Source organism: Pseudopipra pipra, chromosome 12 (assembly GCF_036250125.1).
Source record: "Pseudopipra pipra isolate bDixPip1 chromosome 12, bDixPip1.hap1, whole genome shotgun sequence".
NCBI classification, from domain to species: Eukaryota; Metazoa; Chordata; class Aves; order Passeriformes; family Pipridae; genus Pseudopipra; species Pseudopipra pipra.
This window is the reverse complement of record NC_087560.1, coordinates 11,485,944-11,507,874: the sequence shown is the minus strand read 5'-3', so window position 1 is coordinate 11,507,874 and position 21,931 is coordinate 11,485,944. Positions and strand designations below refer to the sequence as shown.

At 40.0% G+C, this 21,931-nt stretch overlaps 1 protein-coding gene across 1 annotated transcript; it reads left to right on the top strand.

Moving 5' to 3' along the window:
* Positions 1–382: 382 nt before the first annotated feature.
* Positions 383–16,946, top strand: BTBD1 (BTB domain containing 1). Its single transcript, XM_064668924.1, has 10 exons — positions 383–884; positions 5,877–6,033; positions 6,276–6,381; positions 7,762–7,959; positions 8,224–8,416; positions 8,959–9,046; positions 11,559–11,705; positions 12,583–12,679; positions 14,171–14,297; positions 16,100–16,946. The coding sequence occupies exons 1-10, from the start codon at positions 487–489 to the stop codon at positions 16,125–16,127; spliced, it is 1,539 nt and encodes a 512-aa protein (XP_064524994.1). The 5' UTR covers positions 383–486; the 3' UTR covers positions 16,128–16,946.
* Positions 16,947–21,931: the final 4,985 nt, after the last annotated feature.

Genomic DNA, 21,931 nt, shown 5'->3' with positions numbered 1-21,931 from the left:
CTGTACTTGTGTAAGGACTGTAACGCGTATGTGCCAACCGCTGTTTCAGCATTGCTTCAGAAGTAGTTACAACAGGCTAACTCCGTTACGGCAAGGAATAGGGCATTATAAGAAATGGATTTGCATTTCACGTGCAATCGCCGCAACATTTACCCGCTCCCCCAGGTAACGCTATCAACCCCCGCGGCTGCCGCAGCGCCCTGCGCGCTGTCCCCTCCCCGCCGCACCGGACGCGCATTCGCGCGGCACCGGCCGCCCTGACGGACCCGTCGGGTGACACATCCCGGGTGACACATCCCGGGTGACACATCCCGGGTGACACATCCCGGCTAACACACCCCCCGGGACACCGCCTGCTCCCTCCGGCCCGGGCCCAGGGGGCCTGCGCGGCCCGCGGCGCGTGCGCGGGGCGGGGCGGGGACGCGGGGGCGGGGCGCGGAGGGAGCGCCCGGCCCGGCCCGGCGCGGCGCGGCCCCGAGGGCGGCGATGGCGGCCGCGGGTGGCGGCCCCGGGGCGCCCGCGGAGACGCCCCCCGCCACCACCGCCGCTGTTGCCGCCGCCGCCGAGGCCGGCGCGGTGCTGCAGCGGGAGCCGCTCTACAACTGGCAGGCCACCAAGGGCTCGCTGCGGGAGCGCTTCGCCTTCCTCTTCTCCAACGAGCTGCTCAGCGACGTGCACTTCGTGGTGGGCAAGGGCAGCGCCCGCGGCGGCGGCGGCGGGGCGGCGCCCCCCGGGCCCGGCCAGCAGCGCATCCCCGCCCACCGGTTCGTGCTGGCGGCCGGGAGCGCCGTGTTCGACGCGATGTTCAACGGCGGCATGGCCACCACCTCGGCCGAGATCGAGCTGCCCGACGTGGAGCCCGCCGCCTTCCTGGCGCTGCTCAGGTCAGCGGGGGCGGGCGGGCACCGAGGGCGCTCCGGGCCGGCTCTGCCCGGCGGCCCCGCTCGGCCGCTGGTGTCATTTCCTCGCTCCGCGGCCTCTCCCGGATCCTGTTCCCATCCTTTTCCCGGTGCCCGTCCGTGGAGGGAGATGCTGGGAAGGCGCGGAACCACCTTGTGGGCTGGCACGCAAGGTCACACCGCCCCACCAAAACCAAAGTGTTTTGGTTCCTTCTTGCTCTTTCTCCTTTTCCCAAGAGAAGTGCCCTAATTCTATGGCAGCTGGCTGTCCCTTTAGGGAAACGTTTGGTGGGTGTCTGGCTGGGCTTTTGGGTTCCGTGTTTTGGTTTTTAAAGTAAAATGGTGGGAATTAGTGGGTCCCCTTGATGTTGTAACTATCCATCCATCTTCTAATAATAGGTAATAAGGGACAGAGGCTGAGGTAACAAGCATTTAATTTCATTTGATACTTATTTGAAATCTTTCTCATCTTATTGTTCACTTTTCTTTGTCTGTGATGGTAATACATTGTTATATCTTTTTACCATAGTAACACCCATTGTAATCATACTTATTTCAGTTACTCCTCAGTGGAGAGGGAACATGCAGCAGAAGGCAGTAACTAGCTGATTTTTAGCCACAAACCACCCAAGTGTGAGACTGTGAGTGCAGTGATGGCAAAAAATATGTAAAATGGGTTAGTGATTTCTAATTTGGGCAGAGTAGGATCTGCTACTTGTCATGCTCACAAAGCTGATGAGTTTATCTTACCCTTTCTTTTCACTCAGTGTAGTGGTAAATAAAATTTATGGTGTTCATAGAATTACTGATAGTTTCTTTGTACCTTAGGCTGTGGCATGGTAGTATGACTGAACTGCTTAACCTGAAAGTTTTTATCAAAGAAACCACTCTTCTAGGCAAAACCTCTAAAATGTATGAAACAATTCTCCGGAATAAGCATCTGGGAAACAAGTAATGTTATTGCCTGGAAATAAATATGTAGTGTCTCAAAACTTTCTGTAATGGGAAAAACTCCAAAGTCTTGGCAACTTTCCTTTTGTTTTGAGGCCTAGCAGATAAGAAAAGTGAGAAGAAGAGTCACCTAGTCCTTTTGGTAATTGTGGGCATAGGAGTTGAAGCAACTGATTTAAATAAAACCCAACAAACCCCCTTGCAGCAGCAGTGTCTCTTTTGTCATTAGCAAATGAACTGTATTTTGTGGATTTTTAGGAGGGTGACGAGGTGGAGAGTTTGTGCAGAGGAGTGAGAGGTAGTGGGAAGTGTCTTTCAAGCGAGTTGGTTTCAAAGGTTAAAAGTAAATCACACAAAGTGTCATGAAAAGCACACATAGCCTTTATATATATGTAGAAAAAAATGCTGGACAGTGAAAAGCGAATATGAGAGTAGTTTATCTGGATATAAATAGAAACACAGAAACGGGAGATTTCTAAGTAAAGATAAGAAGGATGGTATTTAAAAACTGTAGAAGTGAATGAAGATATGTTGTTAGAAGCAAACAAAAGCTTGTGTTGGTAGAGCTGCTAGTATGTGATGGCCAGGGGATTTACGTCAGTAAACTGATTATGCTTGTATCTTGTCTAAATATCACCAGACTGATAAACTGTTGAAACATCTCAGGTTTAGTGTCTGTGACAGCTCTTTAGGAAGTTCTTCCAAGTTATGTATAGTTTTTGAGGTTATATCAACATAAATACCCATTGCAATACCTTGTTAAAAACATACCTAAGGAGAACTTCAATACACACGAGGACTGGACTTTTTCCATGCTCCTAAACACTGTTTCTGAAGTGTACCAACTATATGACAACCTGAATTTTTTTTCCCTGGTGTTGACTGAAAGAGGCAAGATTGATACCTTGGACTGTTGGCCTGTTGTATCTATCATTAGTAAATTTGTCAGATAATGATGGTTACCTTTTATAGGACATTTCTTTAATGTTTGCAAAGACCAATTTGAGGCTAGAAATTAAGTCAGGATCTTTGAATACACATAGCAAATGAACAGCAGGTAAAGGAAGCATTTAAATAAGTCAAAACTTCTTAGGGATAATTTACTAATTATTTAATGTTCCACAGCTCATTTCTATTTTATTTACTCATGTAATTTGTTAGGTCTTGTCTGTAGCTGATGTGTTTCATAAAGATCTACTGACAAATGCTACTTGTAAATTAAAGGAAAATATTTTTTTGATGGAAAAACTTCAGTAGTTTGACAGCTGAATCCTTAGGAGCTGAAATAGTATCAAAGTCATGAAGTTTGAATCTGTTTCCCAATGAAACAGCTTTTTTTTTTAATGTTTCTAACTACAAATTGAATAGCAATGATCAAGAAAATTAGAGTTGTCTCAGTAGGATTCTGCTTTAGGATTTCATTTTGTTGTTTTTAATAAGATTATTTTTAAATTTCATTCACATTTTACAGTAAGTTAACTTGTCCTTTCATCACAGTATAAAGGAAAGTGATGACATGGCACAAATTAGCACTCTGTCTTCTAAACGTCTTTGTAGAGGACTTTGGCAATCAGTAAATAGAGGGATAATCATGACTAACTGGAAAAAAAGATTCCTGTGTGCTTTTATAATGGTGAAAACATTTCAGCTGTTGGGAGGATGTTTAGACTAGGGGAGAAGGAAGTGCTAACCTGAGAGTAAAGGAAAGTACCATAAAATGTATGAGAGGCTGTGAAGGGAATGATTGGGTTGTCACTTGGAGAAATTGTTTGTTCTGGTTACTTGTCGCTAAAAACATTCTTTCACTCTGCACATACAAACCCCCACCTCCCCGTCCCTCCATGCTGGATGACAATAAGATTAGTATCTAAAGAGCAGGTTGTTTCTGTGACTCTCTGGAAGGGAAGGAGAGGAGAGAAGGGAAGGGGGAAGAAAAGTGAACTTGGGTCCCACCGAGTCAAGTGTAGGAGGAACACTGATCTAAACACAAAGGTGTGCTAGTCCAGGCGTGCCACAAATGGGAGAGTTAGCACAGAGACAGAGCTCTTGGCACACATGAGCAGGGGGATTTTGAGAGGGAAGACACACCTAGAACTGCACCCTGATTCTCTGCAAGCTATAGCAGAAAGTGAAACACAAGCCAGAAAAGCTCCTCTGATGTGTCACTTCGTTGGCTTCAGATTGGATTCACTTAAGAAATAAAATCAAAATCATGTTCCCAAACCAAATTGGGATATTTTTTTAATTAGATAAAAGTTATACTGTAGGTTGCATGGCAATATTGGTTTGTTGTTTTGTTTGGTTGGTTTTTGTTTGTTTGTTTGTTTTTACAGCCGGTTAATATTCAACTCGTATGGGCTTTGGACTCCAAGCTCCTATGAAGTCATACAAGGAAGCTTAGGGCATTTTAAACTGATTTTTTAGAATCTTAAATCCAAAATCTAAATGTACTGTTCCAGTGCATTAATGCACAACTTGTCAATTTGGTATGCAAAACTGTACCTATGAGATCTCAGTTTCATAGAAGTAAATTTGTCAGCAATTAAGCCTAGCAAGTCAGCCCATCATTTTCATCAACACGTAATAAATAGTTCATAGCTTTCATAATTTGATTCTAAAGGAACTGTATGAAACTTTTGCTTAAAAAAAAAGTTAGCATTTAATTAAATTCATTTTTCCTAAAAACTGTTTGATGTAAATCCAGTTTAAAAAGTTAATCTAGAGCATCATTCACATCTCCAAAATGATGTGCAAGCTGGCTGTTTAAGTAGATTGGAGTATTGTAATGCTAGATGTGTACCTGTATGTGGCAGAAAATTTAGTGCTGAATACCGTATTTACTTGTGTGTTAGCAACTACCAAGAATTAGTTTTCTTGGAATATAAGAAATATAAACAGTGAAGAACTTCAGTTTAAACTTAAATTCCAGGTTTCAATTATCTCGATCTCTCCATGTTGCAAGCAAGTTTAATGAGTCTTACTTTCACAAGTTTCTGTTGAATACAAACTGCTTATTGTTACATTTAAAACCTCTTCTAAACACACCTTCTGTCTCTGTGTGCCTTTCATTTCTGGGAGGTTCTGAACAACAAATACTAAGAAATACTAAAGAAAGGCTTGGTCTTTGTTCTGGAATTCCTGCATTTGCTAATGTGCTCTGCTTTATTATGTTTAATCATCTATGTGTTGGGGACAAATGTATTTTTGTAAATCGCAGACTATTCTTGATTGTTATCTGAAAAGCTGATGAAATACTGCTAAAATTATCTTTAAATGTCACCTGTAGGAAAAGTTATTTTTAAAAAGTCATATTTTCCATACAGAACCTAAAAATAAATCTTATCTTGTCTAGTCTCAAGTAACAACTGCTCAGGAAACAGCATTTTTTTCCTGATATTGGTGGAGACTTCTATCTTTTGGTTGACAGCTTATGCTAAAATCATAACCAATCCTCTAGCCTCAAGCAGTGGAGACAAGCCAGAGAGTTTTGCTGTGGCAGGAATAGAAGAGTCAAGGTCATCTGCTCTGCTCTCCTCTGAATGTGACAGAGCAGTAACTTCAATATAGGATGTTCTCACAGTATAAGCCCTTGACACTGTTCCCCTCACGGGGGGAAGCCAGTGTGCACTGTCAGTAAATTAGGTTCAGTAATACAGCCATAGAGGGTTGTGCATTGATATTTAGAAATACAGCTCCTCCTGATGAATCCAGAGAGCTGCATTCGTGTGTTAAGTAATTCTGCAGCTCAGCTGTTGTTTACAGTTGGATAGCTATGTATAACTAGTACAGCCGGATCAGCCTCAGGGAGTAATACATATTTAAAACAAATGTATGCCATTAGGTTAACTTAATATTCTTCCTTCAACCCTTTAACTTACCTTTTTCATTTGTATGTTCACAGTGCATGTTCATTTGCATGTTCACAGTGCAAATCTTTGGCCTGTTTTGTAAATGCAAAGAGACTTGTCTTTGACAGCCCCTCTCAAGATACGTTTTTATGATCTGTATTTGTGTATTGATTTGTAGGTTTCTTTATTCGGATGAAGTTCAAATTGGTCCAGAAACAGTCATGACTACTTTATACACTGCTAAAAAGTATGCGGTCCCAGCGCTGGAAGCACACTGTGTGGATTTTCTAACAAAGCATCTCCGAGCAGACAATGCCTTTATGCTGCTTACTCAAGTAGGTACATTTAAGCTTAGTTTTGATTTGCTAGGAAAATCAGTTTGTGAAGGGAAATGACTAATTCTCCTTAAGTATGTACTCCCTAGAAAATTTAAGTCCTCTTTAAGGTATAAACACAAAGAGTACTTAGACAAATCCAGCTATTTTGATTTAGGTCTGTACTAGAGTAAAAATGCCTGATTTTTAAGATGAGTGCTTTGTCAACTTTATGCTTAAAATGTATTTCTTTACCGTTTTAGGCTCGTTTGTTTGATGAACCTCAGCTTGCTAGTCTGTGTCTTGACACAATAGACAAAAGTACTATGGATGCCATAAGTGCAGAAGGCTTTACTGACATCGATATAGGTAAGTGTGAAATTACAGCACCCCAGTTCCCTCCCCCATCTGAGTGTGCAGAGTCCCAGGCACTTCTTCCCTTCTTGGCTATCCACCCCTGCAGTGCTTTCCTTTGAGCTTCACTCCTGAGCAGGGTTCCACTGCACTGGATATCCATTTGATTAGTGTTGGTGTCTCAAGGCTCCCACAGTGGTAACACCACACTTTTCATTACAGACAAAGCTTTCACTTGCTGAGTGTTGTGCCTCATCCCTGAGGGATCCACACCTGCATTTATTTCTCTATTTAGAGTTGTACAGATTAGGTACAATCGATGAAATCTGCTTTAAAAAATAAGTACATAAACTGCTGATTTCTATGTTTAATATCCTATGAAAAGCTAGCAGTTGTTAAATTTGCTTACTTAATTTCATTGCTACTATATGTGTCTTAAGATTTTACTCCAACTCAGCTACATTGTGGGAAAAATTCAGACTGAAGGAAGGTGTTCCAGCTGTTTAAAGAAATTTTAAAATCATTGTTAACTCATGTTCAGTAAAATTTGTGCCTAAACTGTGAGTGTTCATCTCTACTCTTGATAATTCTCTATCTGTTTTGACTTTCTAATATGATATTTTGTATGACTGCAAACATGCCCTGCTTAAATTAAGGCAGACAAACATTCCCAAAGACAGATATGAAAACACTTTTTTTTTTGGACTTGTGTTCCACGATAACTTGTGCATACATGTTATTCATAAAAGGCCAGAATGAGTAATACACACAGGAGAAGTTGCTTCTGTAAAACACGTGAGAGTACCTTGCCTCAGATCCTGTGTTCACGTTCAAGCATTGTGGATGGCAAATACATCAATGCTTAAGATCACTTTCATATACCTTTCAACTGGTTTTGTGTGCACTGCTTTTGGTGTCCAGGGTTGATCCAGATGGGCAGATGGCTATGCAGATGAGAATATGACAGTGTCATCATGAATAACTTGATTTTTGAGTAGTATGCACTCACTACTTGGTCACTTCCAGTTTTGATCTTGCCCTAGCAATGGAAATTCTTCAGAATATTGGTTATCACAACATAGGTTATATAGAGGTATAGGTTACACTCTCTAGGAATCAAGAAGATAGATCATATGCTGTCTTCATAGCAGGAAAATTAATTTTTAGTTTGAAGTCTGTGCATCATTGAGAGATTTCTTTTTCCATAAGATAAATGATGTATAATATATATACATATAATGTATGATAATAAGACAAAGATAGTAATCTTTGTCTTATTGTGAATGTTCTTAATGTGTACTTAGTATTTTAAGGTTACATAATGTGTAGCGCTTTATAGCTACACATTGATTTGAATGAAAACTGATCTAAATCTGCTACCTTTTTATTCTTTAGACACGTTATGTGCAGTTCTGGAAAGGGATACCCTTAGTATTCGAGAAAGTCGGCTCTTTGGAGCTGTTGTTCGCTGGGCAGAAGCGGAATGTCAAAGACAACAATTGCCTCCAACATTCGGGAACAAACAAAAAGTCCTTGGAAGAGCTCTTTCCTTGATCCGTTTTCCATTAATGACTATTGAAGAGTTTGCAGCAGGTGAGTTTTGGAGTTCTTTATCTTACTGTTAGACCATATCTCTGTGCTGTTCACCTGTGTTTAGATGCTTAACACTTGATTCTGTTATTAATATTATACTAATAAGGGTTGTGATGCACAAATGAAAGCAAAACATTCTGCAGATTACACTCTGGCCATTGGAAAATACTGTTGTTGTCTTCAGTTTGTGAATATGTGTGGTTTAAATACCACAGCTGGAGTAATCCTTCAAATCATCTTAGAATTTTTTTCTTTTTTCCACAGGCCCTGCTCAATCTGGAATCTTGTCAGATCGGGAAGTAGTAAATCTCTTTCTTCATTTTACTGTAAATCCTAAACCTAAAGTAGATTATATTGACCGACCAAGATGTTGCCTTAGAGGAAAAGAATGCAGCATTAACAGGTTCCAGCAAGTGGAGAGTCGCTGGGGCTACAGTGGAACAAGTGATCGGATTAGGTATGACTTTTGAGATTATTTGAAGGAGAGACAGAGAAGTGTGGGTAGAAAGGGAACAAATCACTCAACTTTGACTTTTTGGCATAAGATACAGTGGCAAACATGCAGGTTCTGTTGCACGTTTGATCTTTTTCTCTTTTTTAAATAACAGGCTGTTGCATACATGAAATACAAAGGGCAAAGAATGAGGTTTGGGAGGATTGGGTGCATTCTAGAATGATTGGGCATTGTCTGTATATTCCTTTCTGAAATACCAAGTCTTGATCTGTTTTTATTTTAGAGATATTGAAATGAATCTTATTATGTTTTGTTTAGTGATGCTGAATATCTCAGGGGATTAGCAAAGCTTTAACCTATAAAGCTGACAAAGCATTTTTCTTAGCATTGAAATCTATATAAAAAGTGTTATCAAAAAAAATGCAACACCACTGTCAGTTTACTTCACTGCTCTTCAGTGAGAGTTTTTTTCCTGCTTGACTGGGAGTAAGGTTACACATCCACCAGAGCTGTTTAAATTCCTTTCTTGGCTTGTGTCTTACAAGGTTCACAGTTAACAGAAGAATTTCCATAGTGGGATTTGGATTATATGGATCTATTCATGGACCCACAGACTATCAAGTTAATATACAGGTACAGTATATAATGTTCAAATAGGCTTGTGCAGGAACTACACTTCCTAAAGGTTTGGTCTATATTTGGATGGGAGCAATTGATAGGCCAAGAATCTAAAAGCTGTGTTTTGTCCTCAACAGTGGGCATAAGTGGATGATTAGGCAACAATAAGAACAGTATGAAACTCTTCTTCCCTTTCTGCTGTATTCTCCTGTCCTTAATCATTTTCAGTACAGGTGTTTTCCAACATCCAGCTTTTTCCCCATTTTCTCAAGCCTTTCCTAATAGGAGATGTATGTACTGATACTGTATTTGGGCATGTGATGTCCTTCAGTAGTCTGCATGCTTCTTATAATGATTTGATTTTCCTAATTGCTGCTTTTTAGTTTCTTTTGAACAGGCTTCCTCATTTTTGTCTTTTTGAAATTTAGCACAGCTGTGGAGGATTTGCTTTTGTTGTTCACATGGGAGTGTTGACTAAGAATATTATGGACACTGTTACATAGTGTTTCCATTATGAAATTTTGAATCTGATCCTGCTCATCGCTCAGTACCAAATCAAGGGTTGTGTTTCTTCCTACTGAGCAATTGGTTAGCAAGCTCAGGGAAAGGCCAGTGATAGCATCTAAAAATGTCACCCCTGCTTTGTCCTGGGGTGAACCTTGCCTGCTCTGAGTGGGTAATTGAAGGCACCACTAAAATCGTATTTCCTTCTCTTGTAGCCTGTTTGATCTCTTTTAGCACATCGTGGTCAGGATTGTCTTCTAGTAGTATTGATACAGCACTGTATTTTCCTTTTTAAATGTGGAATTTCAGTCCTTTTGAATTCTTTTTCTTGGTGAGGTTAGTTTTGGTTCTAAGCTTTCTAACGAGGTATTAGCATTCCATGACTGGCACCATTTTACCCTGTGGTGTATATTTCATAAGCTGGTACTGTCACATCACATTGATTTATTAGGTGCATGGGAAATTAGGTACATGAAAGAAATAGTCTGTGACTTCATTTAGAGGCAGAAATTCTGTTGTCCCTACCTGATTTTGTAGATTTCTAGCATGTTCTGGAACTGCTGTTTCAGGTAATTTCTGAGCATTCTATTTAAATGACAGTTTATCTTCTGTTTCCTATTTGATGATTATTATTATCTGACTATTTTGTACTTAAGGATATGGATTTTGTGTCTGTCTCTTAAGAAAAAAAAATGTTGTGCCTTTCCTGTTATGATGTTTCAAACAGAGTGTTTCTGGAATGAGGTTTTGAAGGAATTTGGCTTTTCCACATTCCTAAATTTAAAAGCTCAGTTGCAAATTTCTTGAAGTACCATCAATTTGGTTTTCTTAAACTCTACATCCATGTGAATGAGTAGTACAGTGCCACTGGGTTGGATCTTTAGAACAAAAGAGTTGGTCCTGAGAATCTATCAGCTATACTGTGTATATTTGAGGATTTTTACTTCATGTTATCTCTTAATTTTTAACCTTTCTGCTGAATTCCTGTTAGCAGATGCAAGCATTTAGTGTGTTCCCTCAGGATGTTTGCTGGATTTATTTAATCTGAAAAGAATTTAGGTTTTTTTCAAGGCAAACCAATGTATATTTAGTGGGAATGATCAGAAGATTCACTTGAAAAAGATCCTCCGATCCAAACTGAAAGGCTAGATATACCCTTATGGTTCAGATTAAGACCATCCATCTTATATGGGTTCTCTTTATCCTGCAATTAACTTCCTTGTCCCAATCTTTTCAGACATGTATTTAAGTTCTGTGCCTCTACCTTTCTTCTTGAATCTGCATCAGTACTAGCAAAGCTTTAGAGAGTTAAACATTTAAAACTTGTCTTAAATGAGTGATAATGTATATTGCAAATAAATCTTTTATATGAAAAGGGCTTATGACTTCAGCATTATAATTGTTAATATTTCTATTGATTGTGGCTGGGAAAAAAAATAGAGCATATTTTGCCTAGAATAAAGCTTCATCTCACGTAATACAAAAAATTATATGGCAATTTAAAAATAAAATACTAAAACTGATAGGATTCTTCTTAGTGCAGTAATCATGAGAAGTGTTCTACTCTAAAGCTCTGATATCCAACTCCTGCAAGAGGTGTTGGGCAGCATGGATCAGTCTGGCAATCCAAAATAAGAAGTGAAGTATCTGCAATTACTACATTGTAGCTGGTCATTCCTATTCGCCACTAAACTTGAAGGCACAATAAATATTGTGTAGTCTGAGTGTAGTTTTTATTCTGAACCTAGATTAGAAATAAATTGTATAAAGCATAGCAGGACAAGTTCTTTTTTTTCTTTTATGAATGTATCATTGACTGCTTACATTATCTGTAAAAACTTTTCTATATCAGCCACAGCCAGAGAATGCTCTTCCCTCATGTGGGCTGTGTAGGTGTGTAAAGATCAGCAATTACACTGGGTGGAGTAGGCAAGTGTTTGCTTGTCATCTTCTCATATGCATACAATGAGAATCTTTCTCATGCTTGTAACCCTAAGAATACTGTTTTCATGTTTTTGCACAGATAATTGATTATGAGAAGAATCAGACACTAGGACAGAACGATACTGGGTTTAGCTGTGATGGAACAGCCAGTACCTTCAGAGTTATGTTCAAAGAGCCCATCGAGATTCTGCCCACGGTTTGCTACACAGCTTGTGCAACGTTAAAAGTAAGAATGTCTAACAGTAGAAAGTGTTACTTTGATGCAAGAGTTGTTCTTTTATCAGTCTTCTGATGGGAAAGTGTCTTCTAGATCTTGATTTTTGGTTTAGGACTAAAGAAGGACGTAGTTAAACTCCACAGTAACTTGTAAGACTGCTATATCTCTTCTGTGCCACAGCATGGACTTAGTAAGTGGATCCTTTGTGCCTTCTCACTTTGTGGTGTGATGTAGGTGTTAGAATGAGTCCTAATGCAAGTTACTGGTTCTGTGTGGGAAAAAGCACTATCTAAAATATTTAATCTGGCAGCTGTCTATCAAAATTGAAGTTTGATTCACTGATTGAAGTTTGATTCTTGACTGCTCTAGCTGGAGTCAAGGAAACAGAAAGATTTTTTTTCATCACTTTTTAGATACTAGTGCTGAAACAATAGACAAGAATTACTTGTTCTGGGAAAGTCTCTCCTTGATATTGTGGACAAATGTATTTCTCAAGATTTTTTTAATATTCTTCTAAATATAATTCTCTGTTACAGAAATCAAAATTGAATGGGTTGGGAAAAATACTGCACATTAAAAGAAGCTGAGGCAGGGAACTAAGTGAGAATATAGACAACCTGTGTGATAAGGAGAAATACTAGAAAGTATTCATTACGAGTTGGATAAAATCAGCTGGTTTAAGTCTGCTGTCAGAGAAATGTTTTTTTGCTAGTTAGACTTACAAGCACTTGCTTCTGTTGTCTGTGCTTTTGTATATAATTTATATGATGTGGGTACAGAAATTTTATACTACTAAAATAACCTAACTCAGCAGTGTTTGAATCTTAGCAATTTATGGGTCTTGCCTACTTCCACTCAGTTGCTAATCTCTTGTGATATTTTTCAGGGTCCTGATTCCCACTATGGAACAAAAGGTTTGAAGAAAGTGATCCATGAATCTCCTACTGCTAGCAAAACATGCTTTGTCTTTTATAGTTCACCAGGTAACAACAACGGTACATCAATAGAAGATGGACAGATACCAGAAATAATATTTTATACTTAGTTTCACATGATGATCTGGAATGTGTCAGTGTCTCAGTGGACTTCAGCTCACTATTGGCAGTTAAAAAATTCTCTGAAATTACATCACTGTGTGAAAACAAATCTATCTTGTTTGAGGGGTACCAGAAAAACTATTTTTTTTTCTGCATCATTATTGGCAGAACGTAATTTAGCTTTTCCTCTTAACAAAATGTCAAGTGGAGAAAGTACTCTGTATATTGAAAAGTTTGTTTTATTTGTTTTAAACAGTATCATGTGATTAATTGCTTTGTCTTTTCACCCCTTCGTTTCTCTTGTAGTAAAATTCATTTTTTGAACTGGAAAATCCTTACTTGTTATGAACAACTTGCGTACGTTTTCCCCAATCTGTTCTAAAAAGACCATAAAGCTGCTGTTGTAGTCCCATCTTGCACTTCTTTCCAAAATGACCTTGGAATGACCCTATGGACATGGATTGCTACTATATTTTTTTGAAGTACATCAGCAAAGCTGGATTTATATTGCCATCACCTTGACTTTTTGGATGAGCCATTGAGAATTAATGGACATTAGCACTGCAGAGAGCATCTGCAGCTGCAGTGAAGAAACACTAAGTCAACTTCAGCAACAAACAGATCTTTCCAGAATCTCTCTTAATTCAGAAGGGCTGTTTTGGAATATAGAACTGGTTATGGAAATAGCCACTGCATATACATATGTGCCTATAAAAAATGTATAATGTGAAAATGAGAATACAAGACTTGTAATGATGTTATTTTATCATCGGATATTCTAGCACTAAAAAAAATTAGTATAAACCTAAGGATTACTTGTGTGCAACTAGTTTTACAGATTGCACACAATACTTTGCTGCCATTGCTTTATGTATATAGTACTCAGTGTCTTGCAGTATGTACTGTGTAGTACTAGAATGTCTTCGTGTACCCTTCCCCAGATTATACTAAAGTAGTAATTTGAGAATGCAGGAGAATAATAAGAAAACTTCCTTCTTTTTTTTCCTCTGTGTAAATGGGGAAGGTCACGCAGGTTTTGTGTCTCAAAAAGGCCGTGTGTAGAACAACGTCAAAGGGCTGTTCCTTGGAAGCACTGCGGTACCGCGGGGAGGGGGGCCGGCAGCCGGGGCTGGGCTGAGCCGGGCACGGGTCCCTGTGGGTGACACGGGTCCCTGTGGGTGACACGGGTCCCTGTGGATCACACGGTTACCCGGATCCGGACACCCGGAGCGGCCGTGCCGGAGCGCGCAGGCTCCGCGGGGCGGGCCCAGCCGGAGCTGCCGGAAGGGCTATGCCGGCCCTCGCCGGGTTCCGCCGGGTGTTGGCGGCGCCGGTGCGGAGCGGCGGGGCCATGCCCGGGAAGGTGCGGGCGGGAAGGGGCAGGGGAAGGAGAAGGGGAAGGGGCGGGTGGTGACCGCGCTTGTTCCTCTGTTTCAGGGCAAAGGAGCCGCCAAGGGCTCCGCGGGCGCGGACGGCGCGGCGGGACCGGTGGTGGCGGCGGGCGGCGGCTCCGTGAGGGTGGCGGTGCGCGCCAAGCCCGGCGCCCGCTGCAGCGCCGTCACAGGTGGGTCTGGGAGCCCCGCCGAGGGTCTGGGGTTTGCCGCCGTCCCATGAGACGGTCTTGGGGGGAACACGCAAAAGCCCACGAGGAAACTGAAGCGGGAAGTTCCGCGCTCCCGGGGTCGCTCGTTCGCGGACTCCGTGGGCAGCGCTGGGTGGCGCGGTGAGCACGGGGTGAATTCTGGTTTGTTTGGTTTGGTTTTTTTTTTAATTAAAGGAGTAACGGCAAACGCAGTTGATCGGACCTTCATTTTGGCATCTGTGGTTTAGTGTCGCGAGAGTCTGTGCGGGTTTATTAGAACCATGAAAGCAAAGGTCTAATAAAGCGCGTTCTCCCTCTACTGCCCGGGATTGCCCGTGCGCACATTGGAACCGCTTTCATACACTCTGTGTGTGACTGGCGGGGGCCGTATCGGTGTCCAGGCTCGGGTGGCAACGCGGGGAAGTTACTGATAGCACGGCTCTCTGAGCAGGCTGATTTAACACGCGGTTTTTGGTGGGGTAACCTGCTTTTTGTTGTATTACGCGATGCCTAGCAGGAACAACACCTGCATCAGGATGGGCGACTGAGAGGAGCTCAGAACGGTGCCCCCATTGAGAGAAAACTTAATACTTATGGCTGCACTGCGGTACGGTCTGAAGGATTGACTGCTTTTAGTGTCAGAAGTTTATCTTTGATTGTTCTGGCCAACACTTTAAGGAATTTATGCAGTGTGAAGATGTCATTCCCTGCTAATCTATACGTTTATTTGGTTTTGAATTAAAATGCGTTGGAAGGCATAACCGCTCATTTTTAGGAAACAAAAGATGTTTTGAATATCTCACACGTAAAATGCTTGAAATATTTGTTGTAGATGTGACAGCTGAGGCAGTAGGTGTAGCTATTGCTGCACCCCCGTCGGAAGGGGAGGCAAATGCAGAGCTGTGTCGCTACCTCTCTAAGGTGCTAGAAGTGAAGAAGAGTGACGTTGTTTTAGAGAAGGTACTTCCTTTTCTTCGTTTCAGTTTTTCCTACTGCAGTTGAAATTCAGGATTTTGAAACTTACACATTTAGGTACAGTCTGAAAGACACTTTATAAAGTGTCTCCAAGTTCAGTCTGAAAGACACTTTATAAAGGTTTTTAGTTGACTTAATGGCATGATTCATTGAGAACAAACCTAGCATAGAAAGAGTTGTTTCTGCATTCTTCAAAGATTCTCTTGTTTTCATGTGAAATGCAGTTCACAAAATTTCTGCTTCGGAGAGAATTTGGATTTTATTAACAACTTTTCACTCTTTTTTAAAAAATAGCTTCTGTGAAAGTTATTTGAGTTAAAATTTTCTGACATTTAACTGTCAGCAAGAGCATATATAAGCACTTGGGTTACAGCTGGGCCGCAAAAGTTTGTCTCTTTAGAATTTACATGTCTTGACTTTGGCAAGTGGAAATTTTGTTTTATTTATTGCACTGAATAAATAATTTCTTTTATTAATTCATTGTACTTAAAGTCAGTCTTTCCAGCCATTTTCATTTATCGTTTATGAGCATAAGGGCACAATAAAAATAAAAAACACCATTTTTTATCTGGTAGTTTAATGTTGGCAGTCGTAGAAGTCTTTTAATGGATAGTGGTAAATGGCAATGTGATCAATGAATTGAGCACTGTGTTGCCAGAAGGTAGAGATGCAAAGACTTGAGTCTTCTTTTTCTTGAATCATGGGCAAACTGCTTCAGTTGTTTATCAACATTTTATAAATATCACCCTTTTCCTACCTTCAAGGGTGGTTCTCTGAAAGATGTTTTTTTGTGTGTTTGTCTAAACCAGGGTGGTAAATCACGTGACAAAGTGGTGAAGATTTCGGTATCAATGACACCAGATGAGATTTTAGAAAAACTGAAAAAAGAAGCTTCCAGTTGACCTAAAACAAGAGGAGGAAATGGGACAATGCATCTTGGTAAATGGACTGATACTCTTTCTTACGTAATGTAGTGCTGTTGAGAGTGTGGGTAATGACTACAGAAAAATACTTCTTCCTCCCTTCCTCCTTTGTACATATAGCTCCTGTATAGTTGAAGTTTTTTGTGTAGGTTTGATTAGAAAAACTTGTCTTTCCTGAGGCTCAGTATCCACTTCTGTCACTACAAACTTTCTTCTGCTCTGGAGAGTTTCCTGTTGGTAAGATTTGTCCTCTTTCCTGGTCTCTAAACAAGTGGTTTAGAAAACTTGTTTCTTAGTGAAACAAACTTTGGTTAACAAAGCGAAAGGCTTGGAGTGACAGGCTTCCATGTGAAAAGTGGTACAAAAGGATGAGTCTGGATGGTAAAGACCTTAGAAGAATGTCCTGTTTGGTATCTCGTGGCGGGTACTGTGTGCAGCTTTGCACTGTGGGCACTTATGGGCATCTAAAATAAATATATTTGAAGCCAATGCACTGCTGTTGATCACACAGGCAAGCTAAAAGCAGAATCACCTGAACAACTGAAACAAACCTAGAAGTTTTCAGTATGAAAAACCAATGCAGAACCCAGTAATGGCACACCTGGTGTCACTTTGCAATAGTCTGTAATTAGTTATCTTAAAAGTAGAGATACGATCATATATATATGTATATTTGCCAGTTGTATGTCAAGTATAATGACTTTTTAATAAAAGGAGGGAAAATATTATTAAACTTTGTTTTGTGTTTGTATTTTTAACAAAAAAAATTGTTTCCTGGAAGTCATACTCTTAAATGTGGCTTTTTTAGAATTTTTCCTTGGTTTAAAAACAAGTAGTATTCCAACCCCTAGAGGACTGAGTGGAGTCATCTGTAGAGTGGAACAAGAAGCCTGAAACAAAATGGGCAACTATACTTCAATCTCAAGGCTAGTGAGAAGAAGGCTGGACTTCTCTCTTTATCATGCTTCAGAAGTCAGAGTAAGATTTAACTGGTATTTTCCAAAATGTATGTGATATCACACATGTCTCTGATAGGAGTTTTCTTTTTCATCTGCATCATTGCTGATGTCTGAAATTGTCCTGTCTTTATCCTGTGGTGGCCATATTAAAAAAATGTATATAAATGTAATGCCTAAAGTAAAAAATACAAACAATTTTTAAGGTCTGCTTAAGGTTTCTCCTGGAAAAACTTGTGCTGTCAATGCACAAGTTACAACTAAATTTCTTTACCAGCTGCACGCAGTGCAGACTTCATCGCTCGTAATTTAGCTTTTCACAGGCAAAAATCTTTTGCTTTAGGAAATTCTTTCTGCTTCCTGTTATCCTAAATATGGCAACAGTTGTTTTTGGAGTTAGAGATCTGGTGTTTGTCAAGATGACAGCTCCTTCAAGGCGACTTATTTTAGAGATGTAATGAAAAATGTTACTTTCTTGTTTGGAGAACTGAGTCTAAATTCTGAATGTTTTTTGCTTAATGTTTTGCACCTGGGCTCCTTATTTTCTCAGGCATTTGGGCAGCCATACATTGCCTCAGTCCTCTTTCCTTACTCATCTTTTCCATCTGCTGATTTCATTTTGCTGTTCCATCAGTTTTGGTTCACAGCTCTTTGCTGTTACACCTGCTCTTGTCCAGCAGAGGGGAACCGTGTCTTGCAGAAAAATTAAGGCAAAGCAAACCAAAACGAAGTGTTCCTGGTTTGTTGCTGTTGTTTTTTTCTAACTTCCTCACTTAAAAAACAGCAATAAAAAGACTGAGGAATTCTGTGTTTATTATATTTGGAGTTGGATGCTACAACAGCCATTATACAGATTTCTTTGGAAGTTAATACCATGTGTTACATTACATGTATTGTATACTCTATTGAAATAATGTATTACAGTTGCCCATGGCTTTAGACACAGATTGAGGGAGGAGCTGGATGGGCAGGTGCAGTCTCTGAAGTACCTTAGTCTTCAATTATGATTATCTACAGTAGCCAGTTTAATCTTTCAGTTCCCTCTCTGTATTGTCAACACGTTCTGCCTAGCCTTTGCTAACTTTTGCTTTGGAGGCTTCACCTTTCCTAAACACCTTCAGCTGGAATTCTGTGTCTGTGTCTCCTAATAAGTGAAAGCTTGAAAAGTAGTAGTGTGACAAATAAAGCCTTTACGTGCTGGGAACGGAGAATTTTTTTAAATAAGAGTAACCAAAAGTATTTTAGAAGGGTAGTATAAATAACACTGGGGTGTTGCCATATATAATATCTGAGAGCCTCTTCTATCAATGTGTTTCATGCAGTCTTCCAGTTATATCCCTAGTATCTTAACTGTGGATATATGTATCCTGTTGAAATGCCTGGGAGGCAGGAACTGCTGGTCCATGGTATATCAACAGTGAGGTAGAGAAGAGTTAAGAAACTTGTGTGAACAGGTCAAAGCCAAATCTGTTATTTATGCCTCCTTCAAATCTTGCCTTGAAATCCTTCCCTGTCAACTGACTCTTCATGAACACAGTGAAATGTCTTTCATTCTGTTGAGAAAATTGTGGTAACAAATATCCCTTACTCCAGCAGAGTATGTTTTTAAGAGAGCAGAGCTATGTGATATTGTAAGAAGCTTTGTCCAAGAATTTCAAAACACTTCTCAAACCCTGGCTCAAAATAAACTCTTATTCCTAGACCAATTTAAAAACATTGTGGTGCCAGTTGCTACCCTCCTTTTACTTCTTGGTCCCTGCTTTATCCATGTGCATTAAGCTGCATGATTACTCAACTATTTGAAATTCTACTATTGACTCAAGCACTGTCCTCTTTCCCTAATGCATGGTCTGACCAATTTCAGTAAAATCTATCTAATGGTGATTTAATATCTTGCTGCTTGCAGACCTAGGCAGTCAGTGGATTTTTTAAAATATAATTAAGTTGTTTAAATTAGCAAAATAGAAGTTATCTGAATAAATTCCATGCCAGTCTTATGGCAGAAGGTTCTTAGTCTTTCATCCACATCACATTTATTTTCTAAAATCCAGCTTTGAAAGTATATGGCTTTACTGCAGTACTTTAATATGCTAATTAAGGATATTTAATTATACCCTCTGAAACTGGCCTCTTTGCTCTTTTACTTACAATCCACTCCATTTACCATCTGCAGCACGTTCCTATCCCTCCTTTTAGTCCCAAGTGTTTCTAAATCCCCATTTCTTCAGGTATCATCTGTCTAAATAATCCTGGATAATTGACAACTTTGTCAATAACTGGCAGCAGCAATTTAGCAGAAAGCACAGTTGTAATATCTTCCTTCTTTCAGCTTCCAGGAAGACAGATACACCTGATGTTCCTGCTCAGCACTTCACATCTCACTGTTTCCTGTCTCACTATGTTTATTTGCATGTATAAAACTTGAATCAGCTGAGTTTAATTTTTTTTTTTTTTTTGCTTCACCCTACTGTATTCTCCTCCTAATGTGTTTAGTCTTTATCTAGGGAGGATGATTCATTGCCATATTGACTATTATAAAAATAAGCTCCCCTGTTTCCTTTGGGCAACACAGTGCTTTACCCACATGTAAAACCTGTCCTGGTTATTATTCTCTAGGAAGGGGCTGCACTTGGGGCAAGGTGCTGTTAATATAACTGAGGCACAATAAACAGTCAAACAACTGCTGAAGAAATTAAATACTTGCCTGAAAGGAGGAGAGTGATACTTCTCTGAGGTACTGGGAATTAATTTCTTCCTGGTCCTTTATAAGCTTTTCAAGTAATTGTTACTGAGCCAGAAGAATTTACTTTCATTTATAAATGCAGCATTTATTTGATCCTGCATTGTTTCAAGAGCTGAGGAAGTTGGAGTGATAAAGTAGTCCACCATACCATCTTACTACAGCCTGAGGGTAAGTTTTTGAAATGTTGTTTAAATAACATTTTGAGTTTTCAAATATGAAGCATGGCAGGTGGAAAGGAAAATATATTGAGTATCAATTTAGCAGTTGGTTAGTACAGAAATGTGCTGTAAAGAGAGCAGTTAACTATAGACCCAAGGAAAAAAACAACAGAGGCTCAAAGCCTCATGTCATGCTGCTCAGATAAAGCAGTTGTTTCCCTTAAGAGAATAACTGGAGTTACAAACTGTAATTCTGGTGTGATTGTCAGTAAGTTGCCTTTTTTCTAACACGTAGTAGGTGTGCAGTGCACATGGGAGGGGCTGCAGCATGCTGTTCCTTTGGCCAAGTTTTGTTGCTGTAATGCTTTGCAAACCAGGATGCATTGAGGCATAATTTATAACAAATTTCAGAGCTCCCAATGCATCTGAGAACATACATGGTGCCCAGCTGTCTGACAGGGGCATTGCTATGTTGAATTTTATAAAACAAGCTATTTCTATGGAACCATTTTTGGTTTTTAGCAGTGCTACTTTCCATATCTTGTCTTAAAAAATCTACAAAGTTTTTTGCTTCTCTTCTGATGTTCAGGTCTGTGGGGTTACATTTTATAGTGATATCAGCACACACCTTCCTGCCACATTTGGGTCCTGGGTTCCTGTGCCCTTTTGCTGCCTCTCATGTTCAGTTCTGCTGCTGTTGTTTCAGGGAAGTGCCCTCCAGCAGGATCAGGCTCCCTGGGGTTGTTTCTACTCTTTATTTGTCACGTCAGCGTTGATGCTGACTCTTATCTCCTCAGATGCCACTGCATTTCTTTTTCTGTGTTTCAGGCCTGACAGCTCTTTGAGATGCATTCATTGTGCAAGGAGGGCAAAGACCTTGTGATACAATCTCTGCAATCAGAGGGCAAACCTGTCCCTTCCAGTGAGGCCCTGTAGCAGCTCTGTGTAGCCTCCTGCCATGTGCCCTTTAATGGAACGTCTCCTTTTGTCTTCAGTAAATCTGATAGCAATCAGGCAGCACATATGTGAGGTCATGTTCCTGCTATGAGGAAAGATTGCTGTTAGCTACTGGGATACACTTCTGAACAGACAATTTTCTTCAGTTTCTTAACTGCCTTTTTACAATGGAAGTGCAAACTGTTACTAATAAACCTGATAGGTTATGGGTTTGGGGGAGATTTTTTCTTTTTGTTCGAAAAACTCGATTAAGCTCATCACTGGCTGAATATAAATGCTAATACATAGAGGGAACCAGCCAGCCAAATTGCACTTGGCTAATTTCACTTAATGAGAATGTCTGATTCTGCTCAGTCGCTTTCTTGCTGAGTTCAAATTCAGCTGCTAAAGCAGACCCAGGAGCTTTTTGTTAAATATTTTTAAAAGATGATCAGCTTATAATGATGTTTTCAAAGTGTGTGACTTCTGTTTGCTGTGATTGATGTCACATACCAGCTAGAATAAAATTTTTTCTTTATTTAATACCATGCCAGGCAATATTTCTGGCAGAAGATACATGTGAAAAGAGAACATGTGAAAACACTAATTTGACCATATCTGTTGTTAAATTGTGGATGCAAGGCAAGGCCTGTCTTTCAGAAGCCAAATACCAGTATATGTAAAAGCAGAGAGGGTGTAAGATCTAATTAAAGACAACTTTCAGTAGTCTGAAAAATATATGAATCCTAAATATGCAAAAATAAGTAATGACAGTCTGTCAGAAGAGGTGTTGGTGCACATTACACACTTAAAGACAAAACGAATGTGTAATACCAGAGCTTGCCACAAGCCTTTCTGCCAGTTTAATGAGGTTGCCATTGCAAAGCTGAATGTACTTTTTTTTTCCTCTTGATTTTGCTGTAAG

Bases quoted from the DNA above. Each gene is read 5' to 3' on its own strand.
- BTBD1 (XM_064668924.1), top strand. From the start codon at position 487: ATGGCGGCCGCGGGTGGCGGCCCCGGGGCGCCCGCGGAGACGCCCCCC. The intron at 885-5,876 runs GTCAGCGGGGGC...ATTGATTTGTAG, and splicing joins GCCTTCCTGGCGCTGCTCAG to GTTTCTTTATTCGGATGAAG. The intron at 14,298-16,099 runs GTGGGTCTGGGA...TGTCTAAACCAG, and splicing joins CCGCTGCAGCGCCGTCACAG to GGTGGTAAATCACGTGACAA.